Source organism: Pygocentrus nattereri, chromosome 23 (assembly GCF_015220715.1).
Source record: "Pygocentrus nattereri isolate fPygNat1 chromosome 23, fPygNat1.pri, whole genome shotgun sequence".
NCBI classification, from domain to species: domain Eukaryota; kingdom Metazoa; phylum Chordata; class Actinopteri; order Characiformes; family Serrasalmidae; genus Pygocentrus; species Pygocentrus nattereri.
The window spans coordinates 30,978,163-30,995,662 of NC_051233.1; the positions used below are offsets into that span (position 1 = coordinate 30,978,163).

Consider the following 17,500-nt stretch of genomic DNA (forward strand, 5'->3'; position numbering starts at 1 on the left):
AAAAATGCGATCGTTTGATGGGTACGATACATCAAACTCCACTTAAGGTCCTACAACTCAGACTCGACAATACCCAAAATACAGGAAAGACCAAACAGAACACCAATAAACGCGGAATATCATTCATCACTGAAGGCTGTGATTTACATAATAAACAGGCAGTGAAATGCACAGTGATAAACACGGAGAAGTCAATAAAGGACCTGAGCATCAAATCTGAGAGTAACAAAAATAAAAACTGATAATTGTCTCATTAAAATTCCTGTAGCACCAGCCCAGACCATCTGAGCAATAGACCAGAAAACACACGGGTTCCGTTTTATCCTTGTGTCTCTATTTTACATCAAGTTAATTGAGGTGCAGTTGTTTTCAGGACATTAATTGTGGCAGCATTAATGAGGATAAGGCAGAAGTTCTGAGGCTCCAACTGTGTCTCAGAGTAAATGTGCTTTCTACTTATCTATTTCACTGCTGATGTGGAACCTGCCCCAGAAACCTCGGGATAAAACTCAATCACGGCTTAATCGCTGAACTTCACATAAAGAGTTCAAGAATATCAGGCCAGTTTTTATCCTCGAATGACTCTGGAAGAGCAAAGTGTCTGAACAACTGGACGACTGCACATCCCCTTACTCCCTGGTTCTAAGTTCAGCAGCTACCTTTGTAGCATCTAAAAAGAAAAATGCATTAAAGGATTTTTGAGTTGCTGGAGTTTCAGCACTCCTCCATCAGCTTCCTAAAGTCTTGAGCTGATTTGAAATAAAAATCTTATTATTGACTTATAAAGCACTGTATAATCTTCTTCCTTCTTATTCAGAGGAGCTTTATTCCTGTGAAGGGTTTCTAAAACCCCCAGAGCAATGGGTTCTTAAAATACCTAACCCAAAATTAAAAACTAAAGGGGATAGAGTTCTCAGTGAGGGCCCCCTGTGTAGCTCTCACACATCCAAAATTCAAATGAAATCTGCTGCCAACATTAAATCTTAAAGGCATATTATTACAGGCCAACTTTTCGTAGGGTTTCCTCACTGAAGCTGGGTTTCCAAAAATATCATGGAACAAAAGCTCACAGTATGAAGCTGAAGAGAAAATGACTTGGATTTGCATTCGTTCAGATGATATGATAACAAGTAAGGTTCTTGCCAGTTTCCCTCGTTTGCAGGGAAGTTCATTTAAGGTATTTGTAACAAAAGCATTCTTTATATTTGCACATTGTTTATACATACACTCCCTGTCCACTTTATCGGACACCTCTCTCGTAGCTCCACCTTCAGGAAGAGGCGGTAGCCCATTTGTTTATGCACACTTGGTGTTAGCCATCACCGAGGTAAAAATAGATAAAAATAAAATAATCCTTTACAGTAAAATAAAGCTCTGCAGATCCTTCAACACAGTTTAACAACAAATGGTCTTAAACGTTGGAGTTAATGTAGAACTGCTGATTCACCCTTTAACCCTGAAGATCAGCACAGACGGCTGGTCATCATAGCAACACAGACAACAGTCTCGCCCAGCTAGTAGCTATGAAACGGCAAAGAGAGAGATTTAAGACGAACATCGATAATTTGGAGACCAATGGACTGATTAGTGTTCATAATCACTCCAGCTGGTTTGTTGCGAAACTGAAGTTTCTCGTTCGCCAGCTTATCGTGTGAATTTTCACATTCCACCTTAAATAGAGCAGCGGTTACATTCTCCTCAGGCACTATTTAAGGCAGAACACGACAATTTGTACAAGAAGCTGGCGAATGAGAAGCGCATTCAGTCTCGTGAAACACTGAACGTTGAGTGACGTTTTACAAGAAACTGTTCCACTTTTGCGGAAATGTTTCCTGCTGGAAATGTGGGAAAAGCAGCTGTAGCTGAGATAAAGCAGAGCAAAGTGAGTCTGTGTTTTCGTTTCTATTTTTTATAGATCGAGAACAAATGGAACCTTGTGGAACTCCAATTGTAAAATTACAATGTCGTGCAGCGTCCAAATATTTGAAACTATTATATTTAACAAGCCACGCAGCATTTTACCTTTAATATATTAAACTAAAGCCATATTGAGACCAATGCAGCCACAGTAGTTGGCTTGAAATTTACAAAGAGGAAGGCAGCCAGTCTTTTAAATAAACAGATAGAGGCTAATGGTCCTTCACCTCAGCCCACCTTGCTAACCTAGCCTTCTTCAGCTTGAATCTTACAGCTAAAAAGCAGCCAGTCTGTATAGAGGTAGTAAATGGATGGCAGGCACAAGAAGTGTTGCTGAACACTTTATTTTACTCAGTCTATTTGATTAGAGAGTAACAGTCAATTTGAACCTGGCTTTTATCGGCTCTCCCTGCTGGTATTCTATAACAGCGCTCTGCTACGTGTTGCTATGCTGTGTGACACAGCATGCCAGGTGAGCAGTGGCATTCAGAAACCGCCAGAAAGAACAGGAGCGATCCTAGGAATGTTGTAGGAATGTACAGCTAGAAAGAAAAGCAGTGATCCTCAAATGGAATCCTGTGGAACTCCAAATAAAACTGTTTTTTTTAGAAACTGCGTGTTTATCAAATATGACTTAAACCACTCTAAACCTGTACCTGAAAGGATCTCGCGATTAAGTGTGTCAATGCCGCACTAAAAGTTACATTTTGGGGTAAAGGGTGAACACCTGATTGGATAACACCTGATGGATAACAATACCAACATATTATGTAGAAACATAGGGAACTTGTGATTTATATATTCAAATCTAATAGGTTGTTAGTGGAGAGATGCAGCTTGAAAAGACACTACAAGCAGAAGTGTCCTGCTAGAAAGAAAAACAGTGATCCTACAATGGAACCTTGGGGAACTCCAAATGAAACATTACAGTTTTTAAATTTTTTTTTTTTTTTTTTAGAAACTGCCAGTTTGTCAAATATGATTTAAACCACTCTAAAGCTATGCGTGAGAGGTTGACCCAGTTTTCAAGTTGATAACCCAGGATCTTGTGATGAGCTGATCCAGGACACGAAACATGTCTTTTCTGCTGAACTACATAATGTGGTAAAAGGCAGCGAGAGTCTTCTTCTTCATTATAAGTTTAACTGTTCACTAAACTTTTGCTTTAACCCACCGGTATAAATCTGACATGTAGGACTCGAGATCAGGGTATTCAAATCGAATAGACTGTGAGCGGTTTGATGGTTGTGGGTGGGGAAAAGCAGCTACAACCCCAAGCAGGCCCTCAAGCAGTTTAGAAATGTACAGCGAGTGAGAAAAGCAGTGGTCCTAAAATAGAACCCTGTGGAACTCCAATGGAAACATTGCATTTTTTATATTCTGCGGCTGTGCATGAAACGTCTGCCCAGTTTTCAGGCTGACGGATAACAATATCATGATGAACTGCATCGAATGCCGGGAGATGTATTGCATAGACATGCAGGACTTGTGATCAGGGTGTTTGAATCTAATTGACTGTGAATGGTTTGAGGGTTGTGGGTGGGAAAACGCAGCTCCAAGAGCAGCTACAACCCCAGGCAGGCCTTCAAGCAGTTTAGCTAATAGAAACGAACTGTGACACAGGAATGCACAGCTAGTAATTAAGCAGTTATGGAAACTGACTGGGAGCAGATTTGGGTAAAATCTGATTTCAGACATGTTTGTGGCTGTTTTGAGCCGCTAAAACATTCTACTCCGAAACGTTCTACTGACTTCTCTACTGACACACACAGCTTTAATTCTTTTCTAGGACGAGTGTGTGTGTGTGTGTGTGCGCGTCCCAAAGCAGACAGCTTCATTTCCTTTCAACACAAAGATTTCCTCCTCTCATCTTTTATTTATTTCTCCATTTCTCTCTTTCGCTCAGGAGAGAATTGGCCATCCCTCTATCACACTGCCTTTGGTTTTTTTTCCCCATCTCTCTCTCTCTCTCTTTCATTCTCCATCTGTCTTTCTCTGTCACACCCACACAATTTTCCCCCCACACAAACAGAATCCATACAGAATGTGCTGAAAACGGTGCAGAGTGTTTTATATGTTAACACATCTGCATTCAGGAGGAGCTTTACTGGCTTTTCAAAACAAACGTCCAAGCTGTGAACAAAGTTCATTCAGAGCAGTTTGGTGTGAAACTCTCTGTTCCACAGAAACTACCAGAGGGTTGTTCACAGTAGCGCTGATAGGAACCAGACGTCCACCTCTAAAAGCTCCCTCACAGAAAGTCCCTGCCGGCGATGGTTATGAATTCACTGCCTGATGACTGAGACACTGTTTAATGAACCTGACATCCATTCATGGTGGAGGGATCCATAATATACAGGGCGCTGTGAGGCAAAATAGTCCCCACAGAAAAATTATTCAAGATTTTCCATTAATTTACCATCCCCAACATTCCACATAAAACTCAGTGTAGGTTCAGTGGTGGTGTTGGACAGCAAATAAAGTGTCCGTATTAGTGTTGTAGTCATGGCGACACACACCAAACCACTCTGGATCATGTTCACATCTCAAACACTGAATCGTACAGAAATATTGAAAAATCAACAGAATTTTCTTTTAGTACATCATTTTTAAGGGGGGATTTACTGACCTGGTCTCCAGTGGTATGTTGCTGTTTAGACCCCAGGTGTTTTCTGACTGCCCGCCGTCGTCCTGCGCTGTTTTCGTCAGGTCACTCTGGTGTCCGCGGGCCGGCAGCGTGTTTCTCTGGATCAGCTCCGGGGCGGCGGATGGTGCTGGACGCACACAGGTACAGGCGTGGGGTGGAGGGGGAGGAGGGGGCAATGGCCTGAAGGAGAAACGAGCAACAGGACTGGAGGGAAGATCTGGAGGGGAAAGAGAGAGAAAAAGAGAGGATATTTATATTACCATATAAACCGAGTCCGTTCTACAGTTTCTCATTAGGCTGAATGAATAACCGACTCTAAATGTAGGTATTGTGATATAAACCGAGTCCGTTCTACAGTTTCTCATTAGGCTGAATGAATAACCGGCTCTAAATGTAGGTATTGTGATATAAACCGAGTCCGTTCTACAGTTTCTCATTAGACTGAATGAATAACCGACTCTAAATGTAGGTATTGTGATATAAACCGAGTCCGTTCTACAGTTTCTCATTAGGCTGAATGAATAACCGGCTCTAAATGTAGGTATTGTGATATAAACCGAGTCCGTTCTACAGTTTCTCATTAGGCTGAATGAATAACCGGCTCTAAATGTAGGTATTGTGATATAAACCGAGTCCGTTCTACAGTTTCTCATTAGACTGAATGAATAACCGACTCTAAATGTAGGTATTGTGATATAAACCGAGTCCGTTCTACAGTTTCTCATTAGACTGAATGAATAACCGGCTCTAAATGTAGGTATTGTGATATAAACCGAGTCCGTTCTACGGTTTCTCATTAGACTGAATGAATAACCGACTCTAAATGTAGGTATTGTGATATAAACCGAGTCCGTTCTACAGTTTCTCATTAGGCTGAATGAATAACCGGCTCTAAATGTAGGTATTGTGATATAAACCGAGTCTGTTCTACAGTTTCTCATTAGGCTGAATGAATAACCGGCTCTAAATGTAGGTATTGTGATATAAACCGAGTCCGTTCTACAGTTTCTCGTTAGGCTGAATGAATAACCGACTCTAAATGTAGGTATTGTGATATAAACCGAGTCCGTTCTACAGTTTCTCATTAGGCTGAATGAATAACCGACGCTAAATGTAGGTATTGTGATATAAACCGAGTCTATTCTACAGTTTCTCATTAGGCTGAATGAATAACCAACTCTAAATGTAGGTATTGTGATATAAACCGAGTCCGTTCTACAGTTTCTCATTAGACTGAATGAATAACCGACTCTAAATGTAGGTATTGTGATATAAACCGAGTCCGTTCTACAGTTTCTCATTAGACTGAATGAATAACCGACTCTAAATGTAGGTATTGTGATATAAACCGAGTCCGTTCTACAGTTTCTCATTAGACTGAATGAATAACCGGCTCTAAATGTAGGTATTGTGATATAAACCGAGTCCGTTCTACAGTTTCTCATTAGACTGAATGAATAACCGACTCTAAATGTAGGTATTGTGATATAAACCAAGTCCGTTCTACAGTTTCTCATTAGGCTGAATGAATAACCGGCTCTAAATGTAGGTATTGTGATATAAACCGAGTCTGTTCTACAGTTTCTCATTAGGCTGAATGAATAACCGGCTCTAAATGTAGGTATTGTGATATAAACCGAGTCCGTTCTACAGTTTCTCGTTAGGCTGAATGAATAACCGACTCTAAATGTAGGTATTGTGATATAAACCGAGTCCGTTCTACAGTTTCTCATTAGGCTGAATGAATAACCGACGCTAAATGTAGGTATTGTGATATAAACCGAGTCTATTCTACAGTTTCTCATTAGGCTGAATGAATAACCAACTCTAAATGTAGGTATTGTGATATAAACCGAGTCCGTTCTACAGTTTCTCATTAGACTGAATGAATAACCGACTCTAAATGTAGGTATTGTGATATAAACCGAGTCCGTTCTACAGTTTCTCATTAGACTGAATGAATAACCGGCTCTAAATGTAGGTATTGTGATATAAACCGAGTCCGTTCTACAGTTTCTCATTAGACTGAATGAATAACCGGCTCTAAATGTAGGTATTGTGATATAAACCGAGTCTGTTCTACAGTTTCTCATTAGGCTGAATGAATAACCGGCTCTAAATGTAGGTATTGTGATATAAACCGAGTCCGTTCTACAGTTTCTCATTAGACTGAATGAATAACCGGCTCTAAATGTAGGTATTGTGATATAAACCGAGTCTGTTCTACAGTTTCTCATTAGACTGAATGAATAACCGACTCTAAATGTAGGTATTGTGATATAAACCGAGTCTGTTCTACAGTTTCTCATTAGACTGAATGAATTACCGACTCTAAATGTAGGTATTGTGATATAAACTGTAACATTAGAATGTTTGCCAAAACTGTATGCAAATTTATGTAAATGAGCTGTTTGATATCTTGTCGCATTCCGAAAGCAACACAGACAAAAACACTTCTCATAACTTCAGCATGAATGGGCGGGGCCAAACTGCTATATGCTAAACTGATGGATGTGTGTTGGATTTTATTAAATCATAGAAGAAAAGTTAACTGAAAAGAGCTTTGTTGCCGTAAATGGGCTGTAAATACGGCAAAATTTAATCTAAATGGCTTTTTGTTTTTTTTCCACATCCAAAATGCCTATTTTCTTTCCCTAACTGTCCTTCTTTCATTCCTTTCTTCCAAACTTGTGGCCTAGCAAAGCTCCAGTGTTAGCGTGCTATAGACTACACATCTAATTCCCTCACTTTAACTGCTCTGCAAAACGAATCCACAATATGTGTTAAAACAGAGGAGGCTGACCGCGTCAGAGAGCGGCAGCAGAGGTCAGAGAGCTTTTAAAAGCAGGACTCATGCTAACTCCGGACAGCAGCGAGCGCCCGACTGAAACACTTTCTACATTTCCTCCGCGGAGCTGGAATTGAATTAGATTGATTCAAATTGTTTTGGAGATTAAATTTACTCGTCTTCTGGTCCATAGTAATGTATTAGGCTTTAGCCGTTACGCGATCAGACGTCTGACGCTAATGCAATCAAACGTCCATCATAAATTGATCCGAAGCCGGACACACACTCTTTCAGCACCGAGGGGAAGGCCGGATCATTAGCCCAACAGCGTGCGTCTTACACGGTTACAGAAGCCAACAGGAAACAATCAGAGAGAGAAGAAAAGAAGGAAAAACAAAAATTTAATCTGATTGGCTTACAAAGCAATCAGGAAAGAGACGAGGAACGAAAGAGAGACTGAAGCACTATTAGAAGATTAGTAGCAGCACTTTACAGATGGGTAATGATATGGTAATGATATGGTAATATGATGGTAAACTAATTCTAAAAAAAAAATGATGCTTGGTTTCTAGATGTGAAGTAATTCTACAATTTCACAACAAGTAATTAATAAAATTAAGTTTTGTGCATGTGGAGGTGCAGGAAAGTAATACTATCACTATCAAATTACTAATACTATCAAATTAGGAATGTCTTCCTAATTTTAGCCCAAATCTGTCATGCGAGTAAATTTTACTGTAAAATCAACTGTAGAAATAACATCAGTGTGACGTGGAGCGAGGAGGCGGACGCACGTGCTGAGATAAGCCAGATTTATTAAGGGCAAATCCAGGGTCACAGTCCAGAAAGTCCAGGTTCCAATAATCTACACCCAGTTGAGGGTGGACCGACATAACGCGTCAAACGACAATTCAAACTACAAATAAAGATCCAAACAGGACAAGGACAAAGAGCAAGTGCAAACACAGGGCTTACAACAGGGATAACGAGGGACAGGCGGAAAACAGGTGGAGACGATCAGGGGAGGAGTAACCAAACAAGGGGCAGGACTTGAAAACCAAAACAAATGCACATGGAAGATCAAAACAAAGGAGCCAACCGTGACAATCAGACCGAGTTTTGACATCAACCCCTTAAAATCGCAGGTTTATGCTGATCCTTCAAACCAATTTTTGGACAATTAGCTTATTTATAAGCTCAACATGGTTACTGCAGTGAACTTTACCCCCAACATTCGATACCTTGCACAGATTTGAAGACCCAGAATTAAAATCAAATAAAAGCTTAAAAAGTGGCTACACCACTGCCAATCACCCTGTAGTCTGAAAACGTGAGGTTTTTCTAGCTTTTCATTCTGTAAATTTAGTTTAACTCCTTTTTTTTTTTAAATCTGACTTTTGTCAATGATTATCAATTCACAAATTGTTAGGATCTTTGAGGAAATGTGATAATAAATACAAATATATATAAATCGCTAACAGCCCTAAAGTGTTTACAGTGACCCTTTTTCATCAAATCAGTAAAGTTAATTTCAGAGTCTTTGTAAATAACAGCAAACAAAATAGAAAATAACAATGAAAAATTCTAAAAATTGTGCAAACGGCAATCCTTGTACATAAATACTAAAGCAGATGTACTGATTTTTACTTACATACTGATTTACATGCAGCTACAACTATACGTTTCCCTTTAGCCCTTAAAGTTCCACCTTTATTACACATTAAGGCTCATTATTCAGTGACTATAGGGACGTCAGTGCAAACTGGCTGAGCTATTCTGAGATTATAGGAGTGTGGAATAACACTGCTGGGTCTGCCGGTGGGACCTGGCATCTTAAGGGGCTAAAATACAGTGAATACAGACTAAACAGATGGACAGTGAAGTGGTGGCACGTTTGATTCTGTAATGTCCACTGTTCTCAAAAACATCGTGTATTTCCATTTATCCCATTTGTTCAGTTTTAAAAGCAGGCGGAGCTGCTCTAATCCCAGAGAACTCCCACTGTGAGAAGACCACTCAGCGCTGTGGGTCTGAAAGGACGTGTAGCTGATCAAGAAGAACCTCGCTGAGAAAAGGAGACGGACACATCAAACAAAGAAGCTGGACGATGGACTGACCGCCCCAGAGTCCAGACCTCAGCACCACTGAATGGGTTTGGTTACTTCAGAAAATCATCAACCAACTGAACGTTGGAGGCGTGTCTGCAGGTTCTTTGAGGAGCTGAAAGTGAGTCTCCTGAGTAGAACGGAAGCTGGAATGAAGGGGAAAATTGACTGAGATTAGATTTAGATGTTGACATTTTTACACAACTTCTTTTTTTTCCTCACATAGAAAAACAAACAATTTGTACTTAACGGTTCTTTAGGCTGGAAATCAACGAAGAACGATGGTCTTTGACTTTCGCACAGCTCTGTATAGAACCTTACTTTGAGTGGCTGCACAAATGTCTCAGGTGTTGCTCTGCGGAGGCGGCAAACACACCACAAGAAGCCAAAAAACACGGCTTGCATCATACACACACACACACACACACACACACACACACGCAACAGTAAATGTGAGCCAAGCCACAAACACACACACACACACACGGATGGTGAAGGACCATTAACCCTGGCTGGTCTCCATGGCAACAGTGACTGGCCCACATAATCCACTGCGTACACCTTTGACTGTTGCAGCAAGGCTGAAGAGGGTGACACACACACACACACACACACACACAGTGTTACTCTGCAGAGCGCTCAGCTTTGTGTACGTTTCACCAGTCGTTCACACACCATTTACTGGCAAATGCCTCAAAACGCAGAGGGCAGCTGTACGTGCCCGCGTTCATGTAATGTGCCCACAATAGGCAACTAAAGCTCGACTTACTGACGCTGCATTTATCTCAGTCCAGCACGGCGACAAGCCGCAGTGGATCCCATCCTTTTCCAATAGGAAGCGTTGGTTCCATCACTTGCAGCCTGGCAGTTCCTGACAGGCCCGGCAAGCTGTATTTGGGGGATGCAATGCATCAAAAACTTGGAGCAGAGCTGAAGTTCAGGCAAGTGAATCTGGCCAATGCAACAAAGAGACACGTGATCAACATATTAAACATCCTCCCCTTCTTTCAGATGCTCTTCAGCCTTCATATTCACACCAACGAACCAAAACATCAGTTCCAAAAAACCTCTGCACAGCCAAACAGGAGACGTCCACATCTGATGTTACACATCGAGTCATTTCTAGAAAATATTCTGATGACTTTTCTTGAAACATCACTGCAGATCAACGCACGAAAGCACTGAATCCGCAAACAAGGAAAAACATGCGCAGGGTCCAGTCTGGGAAGAGCCAGATCCGGGACGGGCTTGTTCTGTTTAAGTAAACGAATGCCTAAATGTAGGCGCTCGGACTTTTTCACAGCCTTGTGTTAAAGGGGAGACGCGCATTTTGCTTTTTTCATAAATCATCACACATCGGTCTTGCTTGAATGCGAGTTTATGAAAATCAATGCGCCTCGCTGGGCACAATTTACACAATTCAATTTCCTGCCTTTCTCTATCAGAGTAAGTAATATTACACTGCAGCCCATAATCTAATCACCACTGAGGATATGATATTACCATCTATAACACATTCATGACAAATTCTGACAAATATCCTTCATCTCTTTCTGACGCGCAGCCCAGCCGTTATTTGACAGCAGAAGAATTTCTCCCCTCTGCATCCAATCAGAAATAAGAGTTCAAACCAAAAAAAAAAAAAAAAAAAACACAATAAATAAATATCTCAGGATGTACTGGGTTTGATATCTGAATATTATTTATAACCACCACTCGCCACTGTCACCACTCGCTTCGCTCATGTTTGGCACTGCTTCTTATTTCCTGCATTATTTATTCTGTTTATCCTGTGTCCATCCCCTTCACTCAAACGTCACTGTTACAGGTGGTTGCTACTGTTTTTATGTACTAGATTAACTACTTGAGAGATGCAAACCATGCAGGTAGCACGATTCTAATTGATGAGAATGTCTCTATTACTTATTAGCTACATTAGGCCTGAAACTTCCGACACCAAGCAGACTGTTCCAAGACTGTTGCTCAGCCTTTAGAAGACGGTTTCGCAATAGCCTACAGGAAAAGTACGGAAAGATAGCGTGTGGTATTTTGCCTGATCCACTGCATGTCGTATTAAAGCCATAAGCAATGTTACAGTGCTTTTACCACCTTTATTAAAGGGTGTCCTTAGGCATGACGTGAAGCTGAGTGCCTAACAACACCCTTCCCTGTGGTAAAATCACAGTGACAAAAACGACGGCAAACATAAAAACACCGTCTTTCAGTGTTACCATGGCAGCAGTGTAAGAGAAGTTAAAGCCAATGGAAAAGCAGCTCGTCTCACCTTTTTCTCCTCCGTCTGGCTCTAATAATGAAGCTGAGAGCTGATCAGAGTTAATGATCTTCTCAGCGAAGCTCGTTCTGCTCGTTAGTTTGTGCTGATGATGCAGTGATTCAGTCACGTGACATCACTGAGTAGGAGGAGCTCATGAGGGTCATTTCAGGCCGGTTCATCACATAATTGAGCAACAAGGCTTGTAATGTGAACGCAGCCTTTGAATCACTGTTTACATCTCACACATCAAGTTTTATGTAATTCTAAAGGCAAAGTCCTCGTTTCTTTTCTCTTCTCATGTCAAAACACTCCTAGAGGAGAGCTGTGTGTGTACAGCTGTGCTGGTGACACCAGAAGGACGGGCGAGGTGTTTTTCACCGAAGCATCTGCACCTCCAACAGCTGGCTGCGTTCACACATCACAGCACACGCAGTCAATCAGCCGCACTGAGGCGCAAAGTCAGATGGCAGTGAGACGCCCGAGCACATAAAGGCAGAATAAACATGTTTTACAAGCGCATGTGTAAACAAACAATCCACACTGACCTATTAGTACCTCGATATAAACACCCGATCAATAGTCTGAACCCTCTGTGCTTTCCTCGATGTGTTTATACCTTCTTATATCCTCCTCTAAAGGTCCTCATAGGCTTCATATCAAACTGTTCCACTAACTTCAGCACTACTTTCCAAACTCGCTGCAGCAGCTCCAGCAGCTGGAAACTCTCTGACGCCATTTCACACGAGTCTCCGATGTGGACCGAATGAAGAATGAAAGGTGTCCGGCGTGCCGGTCAGTCCTCAGTGATTTCCTGAGTGCCTGTCAGTCTGTTTCATACAGAATGTAGACGGACACACGAATCCAGCAGCTTGTCCGGTGAGAGGCAGATGACGTGTATCTCAGCCCCTCTCCATAGGCTCATAACTCCAGACTCGAACATCAGAGATTCGAGACTCGACTCGGACTCTCACCTCAAAGACTCAACTTGGACTCTCACCTCAGTGATTTGAGACTCGACTCGGATTACACACTATACAATGTTTGGCTTTACCGCAAATGAGGGTCAAGCACAAAAACTCCAGCAGCACTGCTGTGTCTGATCCACTCGTACCAGCACAACACACACTAAACACACCACCACCACGTCAGCATCACTGCAGTCCTGAGAATGATCCACCACCCAAATAGCACCTGCTCTGTGGGGGTCCATGGGGGTCCTGACCACTGAAGTACAGGGTAACAGAGTTTCAGAGAAACAGATGGACTACAGTCTGTAACTGTAGAACTACAGAGTGCAGCTATACAGTAAGTGGAGCTGATAAAGTGGACAGTGAGCGCAGAAAGAAGTAGGCATATATAATAAAGTGCTCAGTGTGTGTGTGTGTGTGTGTGTGTGTGTTCTTGTAGTGCTATACTTGTGAGGACCCCATGTCCCTCACTATGATAATTTATAAAGCTTTTTTTTTATATATATGATATATATATTTTAGTAAATATATATATCATATATATTTAGCCTATATGATATTTTTGCTCAAGTGAGGGCATTTTGGGTCCTGAGGTTAAGGTTAGGTTTAGGTGTAGTATTATTTAGCTGCCATAACACAAAAATCAATAGAAACCTATGGACATCCTCATATGTATAGCAAGACAAATGTGTGTGTGTGTTTGTGTGATGGGGGTGATGTTGGGGTAAGTTAAGGTAGATTTGTGTGAAGGTAGATTCATAGCTCTGTTTTATGATGATGTATTCATGTATTCATTTTTCACACACGCATGCACACACGCATCCATAAACGCAGCCAATAAACGCTTCATATTTACATCAGCGGTGCAAAGAAATATGATCTGAATCAAGAAATCAATCCAGCAGTCGATGCAGCCTGAATCTAGTTTGAACTTCCAAGACAAAAAGTTTCCACTTTGAAAGTCGACTGAAATAAAACTGAACTATGTAATGTAGTCACATCTGTCTTTATTCTGCTTCTCCTATTCCACAGCCTGAGTAAGTTTAACTATAGTCTATCGTATAGTTGCTAAACTCACACCTCTGCTGAATCGAATCATATGATCAGACAAATGAATCGCATATGTGCCAAATTGAATCACATAGCTGCACATCAAATCGTACCACTTCTAAAGTGACTATCCAAATCCAGACAACAGAACCACACTGACAATGAAATGAATCATATCAGTGCTGAACAGAACCACACTGACAATGAAATGAATCATATCTGTGCTGAACAGAACCACACTGACAATGAAATGAATCATATCAGTGCTGAACAGAACCACACTGACAATGAAATGAATCATATCAGTGCTGAACAGAACCACACTGACAACGAAATGAATCATGTCTGTGCTGAACAGAACCACACTGACAACGAAATGAATCATGTCTGTGCTGAACAGAACCACACTGACAACGAAATTAATCATATCTGTGCTGAACAGAACCACACTGACAACAATATGAATCATATCTGTGCTGAACAGAACCACACTGACAACGAAATGAATCATATCTGTGCTGAACAGAACCACACTGACAATGAAATGAATCATATCTGTGCTGAACAGAACCACACTGACAACGAAATGAATCATGTCTGTGCTGAACAGAACCACACTGACAACGAAATGAATCATATCTGTGCTGAACAGAACCACACTGACAATGAAATGAATCATGTCTGTGCTGAACAGAACCACACTGACAACGAAATGAATCATGTCTGTGCTGAACAGAACCACACTGACAACGAAATGAATCATATCTGTGCTGAACAGAACCACACTGACAACAATATGAATCATATCTGTGCTGAACAGAACCACACTGACAACGAAATGAATCATATCTGTGCTGAACAGAACCACACTGACAATGAAATGAATCATATCTGTGCTGAACAGAACCACACTGACAACGAAATGAATCATGTCTGTGCTGAACAGAACCACACTGACAACAATATGATTCATATCTGTGCTGGACAGAACCACACTGACAACGAAACGAATCATATCTGTGCTGAACAGAACCACACTGACAACAATATGATTCATATCTGTGCTGGACAGAACCACACTGACAACGAAACGAATCATATCTGTGCTGAACAGAACCACACTGACAACAATATGATTCATATCTGTGCTGAACAGAACCACACTGACAACGAAATGAATCATGTCTGTGCTGAACAGAACCACACTGACAACAATATGATTCATATCTGTGCTGAACAGAACCACACTGACAATGAAATGAATCATGTCTGTGCTGAACAGAACCACACTGACAACAATATGATTCACGTCTGTGCTGAACAGAACCACACTGACAATGAAATGAATCATGTCTGTGCTGAACAGAACCACACTGACAACAATATGATTCACGTCTGTGCTGAACAGAACCACACTGACAATGAAATGAATCATATCTGTGCTGAACAGAACCACACTGACAATGAAATGAATCATATCTGTGCTGAACAGAACCACACTGACAACGAAATGAATCATGTCTGTGCTGAACAGAACCACACTGACAACGAAATGAATCATATCTGTGCTGAACAGAACCACACTGACAACGAAATGAATCATATCTGTGCTGAACAGAACCACACTGACAATGAAATGAATCATATCTGTGCTGAACAGAACCACACTGACAACGAAATGAATCATGTCTGTGCTGAACAGAACCACACTGACAACAATATGAATCATATCTGTGCTGGACAGAACCACACTGACAACGAAATGAATCATATCTGTGCTGAACAGAACCACACTGACAATGAAATGAATCATGTCTGTGCTGAACAGAACCACACTGACAATGAAATGAATCATGTCTGTGCTGAACTCTCTCACATGCACTCTCTCACATTCTGCATTTCTCTTCTGCTTTAACAAACCGCTTAGTGGTCTCTTACAAACCGTGTGTGTTTGTTTACTTCCAGTCCATGTTCCTCAAGCTGATCTGTTAATTACCTGCATGGCTAACTCTGCACTCCGCAGCTATGGTAACCACCCACACACCCACACACACACAGGATTTGTTGAGCTGATACTGATTTTCTCTATTAAAAAAAATTCCATCCATCCATCTGTTTTTATTTTTTTCCTGGAATAATAACATTAAAACAGAAATGACGGCCACATTTCACACCTTCATCATTTTCTGTTTTCCGTCGCCAAATTAAAAGGCATCTGCTGAAGCTGAGCTGACGTTCAGCGGCGAAATGCAGGCCACAGCTTTTAATCCAGAAAAACAGTTTTACTCCATAAAAAAATCGACTCCACGTCTTTTTACTCATTTAAGAAATGAAAACCTTAAACAGATATAAAGGTATTAAAAAAGCTTTTCCTCATTTAGCCAGAGCGGTAAGGTTAATAGAGGGAACGACATCCGATGCCTCATTAACTCCACCGTGACGACATCATGCTGTGGTTTTATATGAATATAAAATCTCGCCGATTCTAAAACGTTAATCCACTCTACGGTACTGACCGCGTATGAATTTATCTATGAATTTGATGGTGCTATGCCCCCCGAGTGGCATCAGGAGGTCGTGAGTTCGATCCCTGGTGATGCTGCAGTCCTCCGTAGCCGGGAGGCCCCCCGTTTACCCCCCCATCACTCAGCGGCGATGCTGGTCAGCGCAGGCGTCTGTCAGCTAATGTAACAGATCTGGCGGTCAGCGCTTTTCTCCGAGCGTCTGAACCAGCGGCGGCTGGTTTCGCGGCTGGTCTCTGAGGAAGCCTGTGCTGCCTTCACCCTCCTAGCGCTGGTAGTATGGTGTGATTGGGGGAGTCCTAACGAGCGGGTGGAATTGGAGACGACTGCATTGAGAGTTAGATGGTGGTATTTTTGTGTGTCTTGTTTCGCAGGACGAAAAAATCATCCTTTACATTTTACCACGTTTTTGGTCAGAAAACTGAAGTGCAAACTCAAACCTGTCAATATAGAGCGGAACTGGACGCAAACGTAGCCGCTAACGTAACGAACTAATGAGCTAAATAATGGGTGATAACGTTAAACATTAAACAACTCTAGATAGTAACCTACATGTCCCTGGAGTGACTGGATAATGAGTGATGGCGTGTAATAAAGCTGGGGTTTTAAAGGGTTAACGGGTTAAATGAGGTCAGGACTGTGATTATACTTTAAATCAAAGCTACTGATTAGCCATTATAGCTGCTGACCCTGAGGGAATGTCCAGTAGAAGCCACACAGCAGCTTCTACTCTGATGGGTCCAGCTGGACATGCCGGTAGGCAACATAATTAACTTAAATTGGAAAGTGGTGTTGGTCCCAACTGGTTCTATCTGGAGATCTGGCCAGTCCAGCCAAATCCCAGGATAAACAACAGAAAGTCTTAATGACCGTCTCAGTCTTGGAGATCGGTGGCCAGTTGTAGCAGCTGAGCCCGAGTTCAAACAAAGGCTAGCTGTACCATAAGAGGTTACTACGTTCAGGTTTATCATCAGTAAATCAGAAGAAAAGGCGCTTTAATCAAGTAGCGGGTTCCTCAAGTGTCCATGGTTCTATACAGAACCATTTTCTAAAGAACCCTTGAAGAACCATCTTTATAAGTGTGTACTTTAAGGGAACATTCCACTTTACACTCTACTACATTTTCTTTAAAAAGGTTGGCTCTTCATGGGTTCTTCAGTAAAGACCACAATTCTACACGGAACACTCAAAGAACCATTTTGCATGGTTAAATGGTTCTGTTTATGGT

General features: G+C 41.5%; 1 protein-coding gene across 1 annotated transcript in view; it reads right to left on the reverse strand.

Annotated features, from left to right (window-relative positions):
- Window positions 1-17,500, reverse strand: part of tenm1 (teneurin transmembrane protein 1) — a 225,681-nt gene that overhangs the window by 101,881 nt on the left and 106,300 nt on the right. The window contains exon 4 of the mRNA XM_037533313.1: window positions 4,547-4,781. Within this exon, the coding sequence (XP_037389210.1) occupies window positions 4,547-4,781 (235 nt within the window). The remainder of the gene's footprint in view (window positions 1-4,546; window positions 4,782-17,500) is intronic.